Genomic DNA, 18,017 nt, shown 5'->3' with positions numbered 1-18,017 from the left:
AAATATACAAACAGCTCATACAACTCAACAACAACAAAAAACAAACAACCCACTTGAAAAAATGGACATTTCTCCAAAGAAGGAATATACATAGTCAACAGGCACATGAAAAAAATGCTCAGCATCGCTAATTACTAGAGAAATGAAAATCAAAACTACAACAAGGTACCACCTCACACCAATCAAAATGGCCATCATTAATGAGTCTACAAATAATAAATGCTGGAGAGGATGTGGAGAAAAGGGAACCCTCCTACACTACTGGTAGGAATGTTAAGTTAGTGCAGCCACTTTGGAAAACAGTTTCTATAGTTCCTAAGAAAACTAAATATAGAATTATATGATCCAACAATCTCACTCCTGGGCATATATCCAGACAAAACTATCATTCAAAAAGATAAATGAACACTTATGTTCATAGCAGCACTATTCACAATAGCCAAGATATAGAAACAATCTAAACATCCATCAACAAATGAATGGATTAAGAAGATGTGGTACATATGCACAATGGAATACTACTCAGCCATAAAAAAGAATGAAATAATGCCATTCACAACAACCTGGATGCAACTAGAGATTATCACATTAAGTGAAGCAAGTCAGAAAGAGAAAGACAAAATACCATATGAGATCACTTACATGTGGAATCTAAAACATGACACAAATGAACCTATCATGAAACAGAAACAGACTCATGGATAAGGAGAATAGACTTGTGGTTGCCAAGGGAGAGGGGACTGAGGGAAGGATGGAGTGGGAGCTTGGGGTTAGTAGATGTAAACTATTATACAAGGAGGGGATAATCAACAATGTCCTACTGTACAGCACTAAGAACTATATTCAATGTCCTATGACAAACCACTATGTAAAAGGATATTTTTTAAAAAGAGTATATAATATGTTTAACTGAATCACTTTGCTGTTCAGAAACTAACACTGTAAATCAACTATATTTCAATTTAAAAAAGAATATAATACAATGATCTATTTTATAGAAATGAAATTATTAGTATTGTTTTTAAATAAGTCAGTTCTACATCATGGTTACTTCTAAGGGTGACTAGTTAAAAGACCCCTCATAAGATAAATAAAATAATGATGAAGAAAGAAGAGGAAGGCCCAGAAACCTGTATACCCAGATGCCTCAGCAAGAATGGAAGTTGTTCTTGACTTGCCCTCAGGCTACCAAGAATCCTAAATCCTCCTGCCCAAATATCTCTCCCCTACACCTGCTCCCTCTAGCCAGTCACAAGGCCATTCCTCCCTCCTGTCCACCAGGACCAGGATCCTTCCCCAGATGCCCTCCACTCCAACTCCTGCAGTCTCCCCTCCCTTGGAAACTGCTCTCTAGTACGCAAAATACAATCTCACCTCTCTAAGCTCAAAATTGCCCACTCTGCTCTCAGGATAATAACACAAATCTCTTGCTGGCTGGGGAGACCACTCATGCTCCATTTCCAGAAGATTCTCCCCAACTCCCTCCCAGCCAACTTTGACAGCCCACTTTTGCCTTTAGGGCTTTGCATATGCTATTCCTTATGCTAGACTGCCTTTCTTTCTTTTTGTTACATTATTTTTTAAATGTTTTTTCAGTAAAACTAAAATTTTTGTATACAGTTCTATGGTTTTAACACATATAGAGAACCACCATCACAAATGGGACACAACTGTTCCATCACCCCAAAAACATCTCTTCATAGTCACAGCCTCTCCATTCCCCACCAAAAACATCTCTTCATAGTCACAGCCTCTCCATTCCCCACCAAAAACATCTCTTCATAGTCACAGCCTCTCCATTCCCCACCATTATCTGTTCTCTATCCTTAGAGTTTCGCATTTTCCAGAATGTCATATAAATGGAAGCACACAGCGTGTAATCTTCTGAAACTGGCTTCAGCATAAAGCCTTAGAGATGCATCCATGCTATTGTTTGTGTCAGCAGTGTGGTCTCAGTAAGGCTAAGTACTACTCCATGGTATGACTAGATCACAGTCTGCTTATCTGATCTACCTTGGGGGACTTTTGGCTTGTTCCCAATTTTGGGCAATTTTGAATAAAGGTATTATAACATGTCTGTTTTTGTTTGTTTGTTTTTGTCTTTTTTGTCTTTTTAGGGCGGCACCTGCCAGGGGTCAAATCGGAGCTACAGCTGCTGGCCTACGCCACAGCTACAGCAATGCCAGATCCAAGCCGCGTCTGCCACCTGCACCACAGCTCATGGCAATGCCAGATCCTTAACCCACTGAGTGAGGCCAGGGATCGAACTCACAACTTCATGGTTCCTAGTCGGATTCATTTCCTCTGCGCCACAACGGGAACTCCCTGGATCTGGGTTTTTGTACAGACATGTGTTTTCATTCCTTTGGGGTAAATATATAGCAACAGGATTGCTGAGTTATATGGTATATGAATGTTTAACTTTATAAGCAACTGACAAACTGTTTTCCAGTGTAGCTCTATGACTGTCATTTCCATCTTTAACATATGAGTGTTCCAGTAGCTCTGCATCCTGGCCAGCACTCGACATTCTCAGGGTGTTTGTATTTTAGCTACTCCAATAACTATACAGTAGCTTCTCTTTTCTTCACTTGACAAATCCAGGCCATTCTTAGGCCCTCCCTGTCCTGGAGCCTCCCTGTGGGCCTCATTCCTCAAGCTGAGGATGGGAGGGCATTCGGCATCAGAGGCATCCTTCTCTGCATCCTCATTAGCATTTAGCTCGCAAGTCAGAAGCATTCCTTCACATTCCCTCTCCCCTGCACCTGCTCCACCCCACATACATACCTACACAGGCAGCATCACTGAACTGTGTGTCTCCTAGAGGCAGGATCTGTGCTTTTTATTGTTGTTATTTTCTAGCACATTGTCTGGCTTAAAGCAGGTATGAATGAATGAATTAATGCCAAGAGAGGAAGGAAAGAAAGGGAGTACTAACACACACTTATACGTAGACTGTAAACTCCCCTTTTGTGGCCTCCTAGATGTGCCACCCAAGAAGTCCAAAGTCAAGGAGAGTGAGACTCAGGCCCTACCCAAAGGAGACATGTGTTCATTCAGAACCAGTCAAGGCCTGGAGACCAGTAAAGGCCCCTACTATTTCCTCATCCTCCACATCCCTCTCTCCCTATCTTTCACTTTTTCCACCCTTCGCCCCTCACCCCTGAATTCACCAGCTGCTATCTTAAAGCACCTTCCAACTTCCTCTCAGTGAGCAGTTCTGGAGCCACCAAGCCAGGCCCTGGGAAATATGGCCAGACCCCAGGCCACTTCCAAGAATGTGTGCACATGGTGTATAAGGGCATCCACTATTACTCTATCCTCAGGCCAGGTGCCCATCAGACTCAAGCCTGTGTAGACTCATTCAGACAATATGGGATGTGTGCAATCTCTACTGCACCCCAAACATCCCAGATGGAAATAATAAAGTGGAGCAGTCACATCAAAAAATGATCCAAGCAAAGGCAATCGGGTGTATTTAAAGTAGACCATGGGTAGAAAGAGCATCTAGAGCACAGTCACACCATGAGCACCCTGAAAATGGCATCTATTATCAAGGATAATCTCTTTGATTCTGTAGTGGCATGGATAACAATGAAGCCCCCTACTTTCCCCTGCCCAAAAAAAACACAATCCAGTGCCTCTTAGCACCCAGGCTTCAAGGATACCAGAAGTACTCTGCTTCTACATTAGCACCCTGGGCGGGGAGGGAGGGAGGGCTAGTCTTCCAGACCTCCTCTGAGGGGATTGTCAGAAAGCATCTCTGAGGCCTATCTGAAGTACACTTCTCTCACTGGCTCCCAAAACTGCTAAAGACCTCGTTTTTTCACAAGATCTATCCCTATGCTACCCACACCCTACCCCTTCCAATCCACTGGGGGTTTTTTGTTTTGTTTTGTTTTGTTTTTGCTTTCCAGGGCCACACCCATGGCATATGGAGGTTCCCAGGTTAGAGGTCCAATCGGAGCTACAGTTGCTGGCCTGCAACATCAGATCCAAGCTGCGTCTGTGACCTATACCACAGCTCAGGGCAACACCAGATCCTTAACCCACTAAGCAAGGCCAGAGATCGAAACTGAAACCTCATGGTTCCTAGTCGGATTTGTTTCCACTGTGCCACAATGGGAACTCCCCAATCCACTGTTTCTGAACCAACTCCTCCTTGGTCTGGTTGGGGCCAGTGGATTGTTTAAACCCCTCTGCTCCCCAGCCATCCCTGCAAAGCCTGGCCTGCGTATGCAGCAGGAGCTGTTCCATGAGGAGGGGGTGATGCCTGCAAGAGAGGGTATCAAATTCCCTGCAGGCTCCAAGGACTGAATGTCCTGATTCCCAGTTCTAACTCCAAAACTAGTTTAACCTCTTCCCTTCTCCAGCTAAGCCCAAGAACCTGAAGGCCTCATCAGGGTGATTTGCCAGGGCACCCCAGCATCAGACTTCAGGGGCTATGGCGGAATGGGGCTACCTTCTCACCTGACCAGCATCCAAAGGAGGCCCGGGGCACACAGACTAGGGAAACATCTCCTACAGGCTGGGAATTTCCTGCCTGGTAAGAAAGATCTAACAAAGCAAGTAACCTATTTTAGGATAGAATCTGTCTATACTTGATCCACACTTAGAGAAGAGTCCCAGAAATACCCCCTAGTCAGGTACTGAATAAAATATATCAGTTACTTCCTTACTGTTTGTTTTAGGTCCTGACAAAAGAAAATCTATTTTTGTGGGTTCTTTGTAAAATTCCCATTCTTATAGCACCTTTGGGGGCATCAAGTGGTGTCACCTCCGAGGTCCTTTTGCTAATAGCAACACGTTAGTGTAAATCCATTTTACAGATGAGCAGCCTGAAGTTCAGAGCACTGATGTACTTACTCAGAGCTGCACAGTAGCTAGTCTGCCACAAACCTCATTGTGATTTCAAACTGTGTGCCTCTTCTCCACCACGCCAAGCTACATCAAAGGTCTCAAGTATACAAAGATGCCACAGTGTCTGTGATGGGACCTGCATGGTGTGGGGTTGGGGAATGAAGAACTCCCTCAAGCCCAGCTCTCTGTGCCCTTCTCTGTGTGGCCTTAGCTCATTCTCCTAGAGATCACCCTCTGAGTCTCAACCTCCAGGGACTTGAGTTTCTGGTTCTCACAAGGAGAACTGACCCATGTGTGGCCTCTTCTGGGACCCCCTTCTGCCTATGGCCTTCGTTATGACAAGATCATAGCAGAGAGAAGACAGACAAGAGGAATTGCCTCCCATACTCCCATTCTGGGGCCTCGAAGGTGGCTGCAGCAAAATCTTTGATGAAGAGGCTGAAGCAATCTGTTCCCCAGGCACTCAGATCCCCATTTCCATGGATGATCAGAAGTTGGCCCACGCCATTGAAAATAGCCCCAAAGAGAAATGACCTAAAGTCTATAAGCAGGGAGATGATTATCAAAATCATGGTACTGAGCATTGAAAGTAGGGTGATAAACATCTTTTTAAAGATGTAGACATGGAAACTTGCTTTAATGAAAAGTAAAGTAAAACAAATCAGACTGAAAAACTGCAAGTTTGGTATACAACTCTCTAAAATAATACTCAAGGAGTTCCCATCGTGGCTCAGTGGTTAACAAACCCAGCTAGTATCCATGAGGACGCAGGTTCAATCCCTGATCTTGCCCAGTGGGTTAAGGATCCGGTGTTGCCGTGAGCTGCAGTGTAGGTCACAGGCATGGCTCGGATCTCAAGTTACTGGGCTGTGGTGTAGGCCAGCAGCTACCTCTCTGATTTTACCCCTAGCCTGGGAACCTCCATATGCCATGGGTTTGGCTTTCGAAAGACAAAAAATAAATATAAGAATAAAAATAAAATAAAACAATACTCCAAGAAAGTAAGAGATACACCAAAACAATAATCAAGGTTACCTATAGAATTTTGCAGTATGGCTGTTAGATAAAATATATTTCAGAAATACATATACTTTTTATCCCCCAAGAACCAGAAAAAAACACTTTTAAGTTGGCAATAACAGTCTTCTATCAATATTTTTCTTCCAAGTTCAAAGTCTTCAACATACAAGAAGCTTCCCACCATTACTGTAAGGGAAGTGGCAAGCGTCCCACTCTTAGCTTTAGAAATACACAATCCAAGCCCTGGATAAGACCCACAGCCCCTTTAAGATGATCAAAAATCGGAGTTCCCATCATGGCGCAGTGGTTAACGAATCCAACAAGGAACCATAAGGTTGTGGGTTCGATCCCTGCCCTTGCTCAGTGGGTTGAGGATCCGGCGTTGCCAAGAGCTGTGGTGTAGGTCGCAGACCCAGCTTGGATCCCACGTTGCTGTGGCTCTGGTGTAGGCCAGTGGCTATGGCTCTGATTAGACCCCTAGCCTGGGAACCTCCATATGCCGCAGGAGTGGCCCAAGAAATGGCAAAAAGACCAAAAAAAAAAAAAAAAAGATGATCAAAAATCAAAAACGCCCTCACAGATCCTGAAGTTCAGGGTCCACTTTTGCAAAAAGACATTTAAGGATTCCAGACTGTTAGCTTCATATTTCCAACTCAGGCTTTTCTATCTTATGTAATGGGATCAGTAATACGATGGTATTAAGAAATTACTAAATATTTGAACAAGTTGGGGATATTCACATCTCAATTTTAATGAATTAAAAGAAGTTTCTCTCTAAGTGCAGTTCTTGTTCCCTCAGTCCTCAAGCCCTGTGGTTCTCAATCCTGGCTGCACATTGGGATCACCTAGGGAGACTTAAAAAAAAAAATCCCTTGGTCTGGATCCCATCCTGGATTTGATCCGGGGATAAGTGAGAGTCAGTGCTAAGAACAACTTCTTCCTTTCACCCTGCTTAGCTGCTCATGCTGAGAAGAGGGCAATATCAGGGGTCCACCCTCAGAATTATTCAAGCATCATCCATTTTTGGAGCTAAATGGCACCTCAAAGGGCATGAGTTCAATCTCATTTTACAGAGTAGGAAACAAAGGCCCCCAGAGGACTCCTAGCCCCCTGCCTCCTCCTATGCTGGTTTCTGCCAATGCCTGGCTGCCCTCGGGCCCCTAGGCCTCTGGACCACAAGACCCTTCATTCAGAGGGAGGAGCAAAGGAAACCTTCAGATCTCCAAGGCCATTTTGCTGCCAGGGGGTGCCCAATATGCCCCTTTCTCTGGCATGTGGACCTGGACACAGCAAAATCCTACCTCAAGTCCTCTTCCTAACATACCCCAGAACTGAGGATGAAAAGCCAGGAGCCTGCTGGCTCACAGGAAAAAGAAGCCCACCCTCCCACTCCTGGGCATCTATCCAGAGGAAACCATGTCTCGAAAAGATCCACGTACCCCATTGTTCACTGCAGCACTATACACAATAACCAAGATGTGGAAACAACCTAAATGTCCATTGATGGAGGAGTGGATCAAGAAGATGTGGTACATACACACAATGGAATATTACTCAGCTACAAAAAGGAAAGAAATAATGTCATTTGCATCAACATGAATGGACCCAGAAATTATCATCCTAAGTGAAGTTAGATAGTGAGACATCAATGTTATATGCTATTACTTATATGTGGAATCTATAAAAAGGACACAATGAAATTCTTTGCAGACCAGACTTTCAAAGACTTATGGTTTCCAAAGGAGACAGGTTGGAGGTGGGGGATGGGCTGGGGGCTTGCGACAGAAATGCTATAAAATTGGGTTGTCATGATCACTGTACAACTATAAATGTTATAAAATTCATTGAGTTAAAAAAATAATTTAAAAAAAGAAGCCCACCCTGGCATGGAGCAATCACATCAATGTGGCACCCAAAGGCTGCCCAAGCAGAAGCCAGAGGAGACCTGAGAGGTTCTGCCGTGGACAGGAGACTCCTGCACAACAGTAACAGCCCTGAGTGGGTGGCCTTGGCCTATACTCTCTTCTGGAGACATTCTGGCCCTGAAAAGGGAGTTTTGGGGTAAAATATCTGCTGATTTTTCATGCCCTGTACCTCTAATCACTGCCCTTTTCCAACCTTAAGATTCCATTATTAATTTCTCCTTAGCAGCTTTGAGGGGGAAAAAACAAAAAACAAAAAACAAAAACTCTGAGGGTTGGGGGAAGGGGTGCTATGCAGGGATAAAGTGAAACAGCATCCCCCCTAGCCTCATGGGTCCCCTTCCCTGAGCCCCCAGCTTCTGGTCAGTGGCCTTCCACCTCTGGTACAGACACTGCCCAGATACCTGGCAAACAGGGAGCTCACCTCCCAGAGACTGCCCATCAGGGGAATCCTGGGTGCCTGTCTCAAAACCAGGCCCAAAGCTAAATTCCTTAGAAAGTACAGTGAGCTCCAATCTGCTCTGTGTGATCTTGAAGTGGGGTGGGGGGCTGTCCAAAGAAGCAAATAGGAGAACCCCTCTGAGTCCCTTCAGAGTTCAAACTTATCCTGGTGGGTGATACCCCCCAGGGAAGGACAGTGAACTGCAGGAGGGGGTGGGGGTAGGGGCTGTAGGTAGCTTCTACCTGGAAGCAGAGCTGATCAGCAGCCAGTGCTGAGGTAAGTCCCTTTCCAGAGGCTACACGTGTGTTTTAGCTACACTGCCTGGATCATACCCCCAAAAAGTCTATCCTTCCTGCTTGTTGGTGTCTGTGAGCTTTATCAATGGAAGAGCCAACCCTTCACAGGGTCCCTGGCTCCATGAATCATGCCCCAGGCAGTCCTCCACCCCCATACCAGCCCTAGGGTCCCAGGAGGCAGAGGGAGATGGGACACTGGGAGCCAGGCATTGGAACCTTACCAGGGCCAACATAATTCTATGGTAATAAATGCAAGGCATTACTTCTTAATATTAAAATATGGCTATGATAGAATATAAAATTCACGTGCATTTTTTCAAAGATAGAAAGAAACTTCAAAATCATCTCACCCATCACTGGCTGCCCTGAGTGCCCGTGGAATCCTCTCCTCCCCAACACTGTGGATTAGATGGAGTCGTTGCAGCACTGCCAGAGGGTTACAGTGCAGCCAGGGAGTGCGGGTCCAAAAGGAAAGCTGCCTTATTACAGTCCTCCCCCAGCCAAGGGAAGCAGAAAAGCCAACTGCCCCCTTCCTAAGTCCCCGCCCCCCTGCTACTTTCTGGGAACAATTCTGGCTCAGGGAGGTCGTGCAGGGCGGGTGCGCTGCTTGCCGCCACCTGTCTGGGTGCCCACCCGCCTGCCTGAGCTTCCCCTCCTGCGATTCCTACCATGTCCCCCGCGGTGGCTGGATTGGCTCCTCGGGGCGCTCAGCCTACTCGCCAGCTCATCCTGCCGCCCCAGGCTGCTCCTAGCGCCACGATTCTCCCGGCTTCCCTGGACCTGGGTTTCCCGGACCGAGGGGCCACAGCTTCCTAACGGCCAACTCCCAGACGAGAGAGATGAGCGGTGGGATGCTCTGCGGTGGGGTTGGTAGAGGTCTATAGGCGAATGCAAATGGGGGGGTCTCTGGGGCTGCGAGAATCTGCCGTTCTGCGGGACCCCTCCCACAGCCTCGAGCCTCTGTAATCGGCTGAGGACGTTTGCAGAGTTTGCAAAGTCCCTGCCGAGCATCCCGGCCCAGCCTCCCCACTTTCCCGAAAGCACGGGAGGGGGGAGCTCCTTTCACAATAAAAGCCCTACCCGGGGTTCAGGCAGCCTCAGCCGCCTCGAGCAGGAACCCAGGTGCTAGAAAGGAACGGCCCCGCCTGCCGCTGGGTGAAAAACCAAAGCTGGGCAGCGAGACTGTGCATCGCCACGATCTCGCCTCCAAGGAGTCCGGGGCTCTGGAACGGCGGAAACCCCGGGGTTCCTGCGGAGGGTCGCAAAACTATCACTTTCCCCTGCAAAGCCTCTGAAAGACAATTTTACTGGAGCCTCACAGCCTTGTTTGAGCCCAGTCATCAAGCGCGATTTGGAAGGAAAGTCTGTTGACCACTTAAGGTCATTAACACTGAACAGCTTCTCTCCTTGAGAACTAATCAGTGTTTAGGTCGCAGGAGTAAGCACCTGATATGGATGCACAGACAGCACCTTACACTCCCTGGGTAATCTCCCAGCGCTGTGGCACAGGCCAGGCAGGACCTAAAGATCTGCATGCTCCGTGTTGGAGACAGGACCGGGCTTGGAATCCAAAGCCCTGGAATTGGAGGCTGGTCTCTCTGTTAACAGCTGAGCCACCTTCCACCAGGGCCTGGACCTCTTTTAGATCAGTGTCCCCAAGTAGCCCAATGTTTGAATCTCAGGATTCTTAACAGCCTGTAGAAAGGAAGGTGGAGGTGGGGACAGAGTCAGCAGTAGGGCTCTGAGAGAATCTGGGAGCCAAGCTGAAATATTACCCTCCAAGACTGAAACTAGTAAGAACCATTGTTAGATGGACAGAAGCTGGTATCTTCCCAGCAGTCCCCTGCTGCCGAATGCTTTGAGGATGTCACTACTAACATTGCTTCTTAAGAGGATCTCCTTAAAGTGTGTGTGTGTGTGTGTGTGTGTGTGTGTGTGTGTGTGTGTGTGTGTAGTGGGGATACAACAGATTCAAAGGATTTTTTCGGTCCTTATTATGTTCCAGATGCTTTCCATAGGTCATTGCATTTCATCATTACAAGCAATCCTAAGACAGAAAATTTATTACCACCATTTTTCAAATAAGGAAACTGAAGATTAGGTAGCTGAAGTGACTTCCCTGAGGCCAGATAGTAAGTAGTTTCACAAACCAAAGTCTATTTGCTAGAGCAGGTAAGAGAGAGGAAGAAATCTATAAGTCAGGAACAGGACATAGGATGCAGTGCTGAAAACTCTAGTTTGTGCTTAGGGAGGATGAGGAGGACTGGGAATTTGAGCGCTGACTGAGGAACATAAAGCAAAAGGGAGTGGGACAGACAGTACAGACTTTTTTGTGTTTGGTCCAGCCATTTGGGGAGAGTCTCCTTTTCTAACTGCAACCTATGTAAGATGTACATCCTATGTACACACATACACACATACACATAAATGTAACAAAGTTTTAGCAATTGTTATCACATGTGATGCACTCCAATATTTTCTATTCTACCCCATCTTAATTATTTTTAATGGTGTTCTCTAATCATTATATTTCTCTAAAATCCACTAATGAGTACAGTTTGAAAAACTATGGAGAGTAGAATAGAGACAGTTCTTTAATGTTTTCAAAGAGTTTTGTGGTCTTTAGCAGAATGCGTCTGCTATATAGAAAAGTTTTTTTGTTTTGTTTTGTTTTTTCATTTTAGGGCCACACCTATGGCTTATGAAGATTCTCTGGGCTAGGGTCGAATCAGAGCTGCAGCTGCCAGTCACAGCCACAGTCACAGCAATGGCAGATCCAAGCCACATCTGTAACCTATGCCAACCTACACCACAGCCTGCAGCAACCCCAAATCCCTAATCCACTGAGTGAGGCCAGGGATCAAACCCACATCCTCACAAAGACAGGTTCTTAACCCATTGGGCCATAATGGGAACTCCTAGAAAAGGAATTTTATATGCAGGATTCTGTTGGTCAACTTTGAGAACACTGAACACAGATTTTTTTTTTTTTTTTGGCAGTCAGACCTGCCAGAGCCTTTGAAGGTAATAGATGTTGAGGTTTCCTGAGATAGGAGGAGAGTGCCCAGTTTTTCCCAGGTTTACTAGATAGAAAACTCTCAGAGAAGTCAGCTCTCAGGACTCAGGGGACACACTTGAGAAAAGCTGCTCCAGGACCTGGCCCAAACAAGTGAAATGTCATACATGAACAAGGAGTCAAAACTCTACATTCTGAAGCCCAATCCCAAGCTCAGCCATTCTGTCCAACTGATATTCTGCTCTGCAAAGGATCAAGTACCCAGATGGTTAGTGTAGGGACTCCATTCATAAATGAACAACTGCCACTTTTAAAACCCAGAAGGAATGTGAGTCGTCAGTGTCCAGGAATGACCACAAGTGCGGAAGCAGATAAACTGCTTAGCTGAGGACACTCTAGGATCTGGGATCACTCCACCTGCCTTTCACAAGATTCTGCCTAGACTCTTGCCTTCCCTTTCTTTACTAACTCCTAGTTGACACTGATTCCTTCCAGCTCTGAATATATTAAATTTAGATAACCAATAAATGCCCTCCTTTCTAGGAAACAGCATTTCATGCAGTATTTACTTAGAGAATTTGGCTACTTGGAGGTTGGGCCGAGGACACCGGTAGGGCTTCTGGTTACACAGGTTACACAGTGGATGTTGCATGTGGGAAATATCAACTGAGATTGGCTGATGTTGGTGAGGAATATTTTACTATTTCCACCAAAGAGTGCTTCCCACTTCATCACGGAGTGAATCTCTCTATCTTCACCATTTCTAAGGAGTTAAATTTCCAATTTGCTCTAAAGACATTTTAGGGCTCCTTATAAATGAGTACCCCAGGCAGCTCCCCAACTGGCCCACTGTTTAATATGGTTCCATGTCTGGTTCCATCCCAGACTTAATGAATCAAATTTCCAATGCTTGAGAATCTTTCTTTTTTCTTTTTTGGCTGCAACCACAATATATGGAAATTCTCAGGACAGGGATCAAAACTGCACCACAGGAGTTCCCGTTGTGGTGCAGTAGAAACGAATCCAACTAATAACCATGAGGTTTCAGGTTCGATCCCTGGCCTCGCTCAATGGATTAAGGATCCAGCGTTGCCTGAGCTGTGATGTAGGTCGCTCACACGGCTCGGATCCTGTGTTGCTGCAGCTGTGGGGTAGGCCAGCAGCTGTAGCTCCAATTCAACCCCTAGCCTGGGAACCTCCATATGCCCTGGGTGCGGCCCTAAAAAGAAGAAAAACAAAACTGCACCACAGCAGCAATCTGAGCCGCTGCAGTGACAGCTCCAGATCCTTAACCCACTATGCCACAAGAACGCTCCAAGAACTTGTCCATTTTTTAAGCACAGTTAATTATAAAGCACAGTTAATTCCAGACTGAGAACTGCTGAGCTAAACAAGCAACTCCTTGTGTTTGGCTCCCATGTCCAAATGGCCATTTTAAATGATTCTGGAACCTCTCTCCTATCCATTCTCATTGCCATTTCTTTGGCTCAAACTTTTGTCTCGCAGTACCCTTGGAAGGACATCCAGGCTCTGCTTTCACTCTCTCCAGTCCATCCTGCACATAACTACAAAAACATAAATGTGGACCTGCCATTGGCCTGTCCCCCTAACTCAGGATTAAAAGCAAATTCAGCATGGGTTTCAAGGTCCTTCCAGGCTTGATTTCTGATAACTTCTTTAGGCCTCTTATACATTTCTGAACCTTTTTAAGGGCAGTTCCCTTCATCCAAAGCCTTTTCTTGACATTTTTAACCTGATGTACCTTCACCACCCCACGCCTAAATCCTCTCTATCCTGAACACCCAGGTCATCAATACCTGGCTCACTTGCATTTTTCTCAACTATAATTTCCAACAAAAAGAAGGTAACATTTGCAAGATACAAACAAGGGGGAACACAAAAAAGGAAGGTCATCTATCATCCTATTTCTTGAAAGTGTCATAAGCAGCCAACCTATAAAGGCTGACACATTTTCATAATGAAGCTATTCTCCCTGTTCCCTGAAGTTACTCTGGAATAACATGGCCTTATTAGTTTCTCTCATGGACCCCAAACTACTCAGAGGAAGAGACCATTCTGGGCCTTCTGTATCCATTTGCCTAGCACCAGGCAGCTACTCAATAAATGCTTCTGAATAAAGGAATAAGACAAAAGACCTGGGTTCAAGGCTAGATCTGCAGCTCATAAAGCATGGGTACTCAGTAAAGCAACTCTCCTCCAATGGCTTCACATGCCTTGCCTGACAAATAAGAACCATAATCCCTTCTCAGCCCACCTCCCTGGGTTCCGAGGTTCATATAAGTTACATCATCCAGTTAGGGGCCTGTTTCACAGCAAACTTTCAGAAACATTTATTGAATCCATGAATGAACAAATGAGAAGGAAACTTCCTTTGTAGTAGAGAATGCTAACATCCAGCATACATTTTCTTTTTTTCCTCTCACTCATTAAACCCCTACATTTTAAGGGCAGTAGCATGTCCGGCCAAAAAAATTTATATATTTCACAACCTCACTTGCAAAAAGGGACAGCCAATGGGAAATAAATGGAAGTCACTGGATGGGGCCCACAAAGGCTCTTCAATGGCTGGTGCTGCTCAGATTATTGCTCAGCAAATATTCACTCCCCTTTGCCCTGCAGTGAGCAGAGCACGTGTCTGTGCCACTGTCATTGGGCTTGGCCATGGATCCCTAAAACCACTACAATGTGAGCAACAGAGGCATTATACAGTATGGTTTGACTTTCTTTCGGGTGGTTCACCACATAAAAAACAAGACCTGGATAGCCACTACCCTCTAGGCTTAACTTTAGAATGAGACATGTGGGACAGACCTGAACCCAACTCACTATCTGGAGCCACGTCCAACCATCCCGGAGGCATGAGAATAAATGGTGCGGTTGGAAGCCACTAAGTCTTAGGAGTCTTAGAGAAGTTTGTTCCACAGCATTATTGTAGCAAATGTTGAGTGATACTGAGAGGAGGGCCAAGCTCTTAGACAGGCGATCCAGGACAAAAGGGTTCCCAGGCCAATAAAGGAGCCATATCATATCCAAAAATTCTATAATAATATAACATATAATAAATTATTATACATACATGTGTTATTACTTTAACATAAAAATATGGAGATAGGTGTTCATTTAAAATTATCTAACAAATGAGACACCAACATCAAATGCTTCCATTGACATGTGGAATTTGAAAAAGGACAGACTGAACTTCTTTGCAGAACAGATGCTGACTCACAGGCATTGAAAAACTTATGGTCTCCGGAGGAGACAGTTTGGGGGGTGGGGGGATGTGCTTGGGTTATAGGATGGAAATCCTGTGAAACTGGATTGTTAGATCATTATATAACTACAGATGTGATAAATTCATTTGAATAATAATTTTAAAAAATCACCAAAAAAAAAGAAAGAGGATATGCTCACATGCTATTCAGAGATCAAAATAAATGAGAATTAAGAAAAAAATAATAAAATAAAATTATCTAACATTCTATATTGTTTGTTTTTTTTTGTTTAACAAATTCTATTTTTTTTTTTTCATTTTAGAGCCATACCTATGGCATATGGAAGCTCCCAGGCTAGAAATCCAATCTATATAGGGGGCTATATAAATGTAAGATTTTTTAAAAAGAGAACAGAAATATAATAGGACTTCTTAAACAGATGTTATATAGATATAATTTTAAAATAACAATATGCCACACAACTGCAGTCAATCTCTGACAAAGGAGGCAAGAATATAAAATGGGAAAAAGTCAATCTCTTCAGTAAATGGTGCTCTCAAAGTTGGACAGCTGCATGTAAATCAATGAAATTAGAACACACCCTCACACACCATGCACAAAAATAAACTCAAAATGGCTTAAAGACTTAACCATAAGACATGACACCATAAAACTCCTAGAAGGCAACACAGGTAAAATATTCTCCAATATAAATTATATAAGCATTTTATTAGGTCAGTCTCCCAAGGCAATAGAAATTAAAACAAAAATAAATAAACGGGACCTAGTAAAACCCACAAGCTTTTGCATAGGCCAAAACCAAAAACCAAAAACACAACCAAACCAAAAACACAACCTATAGAATAGGAGAAAACCAAAAACACAACCTACAGAATAGGAGAAAATAGTTGCAAATGATGCAATTGACAAGGGCTTAATCTCCAAAATATACAACTTAACAAAAACAAAAAACCAAAAAACAACCCAGGGAATTGCTATTGTGGCTCAGCAGGTTAAGGACATGACGTTGTCTCTGTGAGATTGTAGGTTTGATCACTGGCCTCAAAAATTAGGCATTGCTGTAAGCTGCAGCACAGGTCATAGTTGCAGCTCAAATCCAATGTTGCCGTGGCTGTCGTGTAGGCTCCAGAAGCAGCTCTGATTTGACCCCTGGCCTAGGAACTTTGGCCACAAAAAAACAAACCAAAACAAACAAACAACAACAAAAAAAAATTGGGAGTTCCTGTCGTGGACTGGGGGTCTAAGACTGGCATATGCCCACTGAGATATACAGAATGATAGGACAACAGGGACATGCTGTACAGCACAGAGAACTCTACCCAATATTCTGTGATAATATATGTGGGAAAATAATCTGAGAGAGAATGGACTGTGTATATGTAAGACTGCATCACTTTGTTGTACAGCAGAAATTACCACAACCTTTTAAATCAACTATACTTCAATACAACTTTAAAAAAATCCAGCCTCCTGGAATAGATCATGATAGAAAAGAATATAAAAAGGAATATATATATATATATATACACACACACACAGATACAGACATATATATATATATATATGTCACTTTCCTGATCAGCAGAAATTGGCAAAACATTCTAAATCAACTATAATTTAAAAAACCCACAATGTTCCCTTCTTTCTCATAATACAGTTACTCTCCTGTCAAATATAAACCTTACTTTGACCTATAGCTCAGCTCTTACCAAGTATATGTTTCACTGATTCCTTGTGTCAGTTCAATGTGATGACATCAAGCTAAACATCCTCTCAATGAAGGCATTTGAGCATTGAGAACTTAGGATTTTATTTACCAGGTTTATCTTACGAACCTACAACAGCAGGCATATAGATTTACAGGAATTGGCTTCCAGCTCTCCAAAAACGTCCATTCTTTTTGTATCTACAGGTTTGTTTTGCTAGACCAGCTGTTTGCCAATCAGGTACTTTGTATCTATACATTTATCAGATGGTAACTTCCATCATTTTTAAACACTCTGAAGCATGTTAGATGTCATCATAAATTAAACCTCTCTTTCTCAGGGAAAATAGTTTGAAACACAAAGATAATCTGAAGTTGTGAGATTAAATTCTAAGTCAGTTGTTTTTTTTTATTAAAGTACAGTTGATTTATAAAGTTTTGCCAATTTCTGCTGTACTGCAAAGCAAATAAGTCATACACACATTCTTTTTCTTATATATTATCTTTCATCATGTTCTATCCCAAGAGACTGAATAGAGTTCCCTGCGCTGTACAGTAGGATCTTATTGCTTATTCATTGTAAATGTAATAGTTTGCATCTACTACTCCAAGTCCATCCCACTCCCTCCTCCCGGTCCCTTGGCAACCACATGCTTGTTCTCCATGTCTGTGAGTTTGTTTCTGTTTTGTAGATAGGTTCATTTGTGCCATATTTTAGATTCCACATATAAGTAATATCAATTACAGTTTTTAATAAAGAAATTGAGAAAGTCTTACTTAAACTGCCTGATCTTTTCAGATGACAATTTTTGTAGTTCTAAAGCAGTCTCACTTCCAAAAATCAAGTCATGTTTTGCTTGTATGAGTTTTGTTGCAATATACCCATAACATTAAATCAGTCAGGTTGTAGTCAGTTCATTCTTTTTCAGGCTCTGTGGCCTCTTCAAAGACCATCAGTTTTGGAGACAGAGCATATAAACTGTTTTGCTATAGTACTTTCCTCCATTCTCATCAATGTATTTCCAAATTAAAGAAAGACATTGTTATGAACTGAGTATTTGTGCCCTCTATCCCTAAATTCATATGTTGAAGCCCTAACCTCTCAGTGTGGCTGTATTTGGAGATGGAGCCTCAAAGGAAGTAATTAAGGTTAAATGAGGTCATAGGTGGGGCTCAACCCACTAGGATTAGTGTCTTCATAAGAAGAGAAATCAGAGAGCTTGCTTTCTCTCTCTCCCTATAGGCACACAAAGAAGAGGTCATGTGAGCTCACAGTGAGAAGGCAGCCATCTGCAACCCAGAGAGAGAGCCCTCACCAGTCGCCAACCCTGCTGTCACCTTGATCCTGGACTCCCAGTCTCCAGAACTGTGGACAAATAAATTTCTGCTTTTTCAGCAGCTCTGTATTATTTTGTTATGGCAGCCTAGCAGACTGAGACAGACATCCTTCTTGTGCCCTACTTTGAAAATATGATTTAATGGCAGGCCAACATTTTAATATC

General features: G+C 43.7%; 1 protein-coding gene across 1 annotated transcript in view; it reads right to left on the bottom strand.

Annotated features, from left to right (window-relative positions):
* FAM198A (family with sequence similarity 198 member A) overlaps positions 1 to 9,614 on the bottom strand; it is a 58,013-nt gene extending 48,399 nt beyond the window's left edge. Inside the window, 1 exon segment of the mRNA XM_013981528.2 lies at positions 9,209 to 9,614. Within this exon segment, the coding sequence (XP_013836982.2) occupies positions 9,209 to 9,211 (3 nt within the window). The 5' untranslated portion in view covers positions 9,212 to 9,614.

Source organism: Sus scrofa, chromosome 13 (genome assembly GCF_000003025.6).
Source record: "Sus scrofa isolate TJ Tabasco breed Duroc chromosome 13, Sscrofa11.1, whole genome shotgun sequence".
Lineage (NCBI taxonomy): Eukaryota > Metazoa > Chordata > Mammalia > Artiodactyla > Suidae > Sus > Sus scrofa.
Note: the sequence above shows the minus strand (reverse complement) of the source record. Positions and strands in the feature narration are given on the sequence as shown.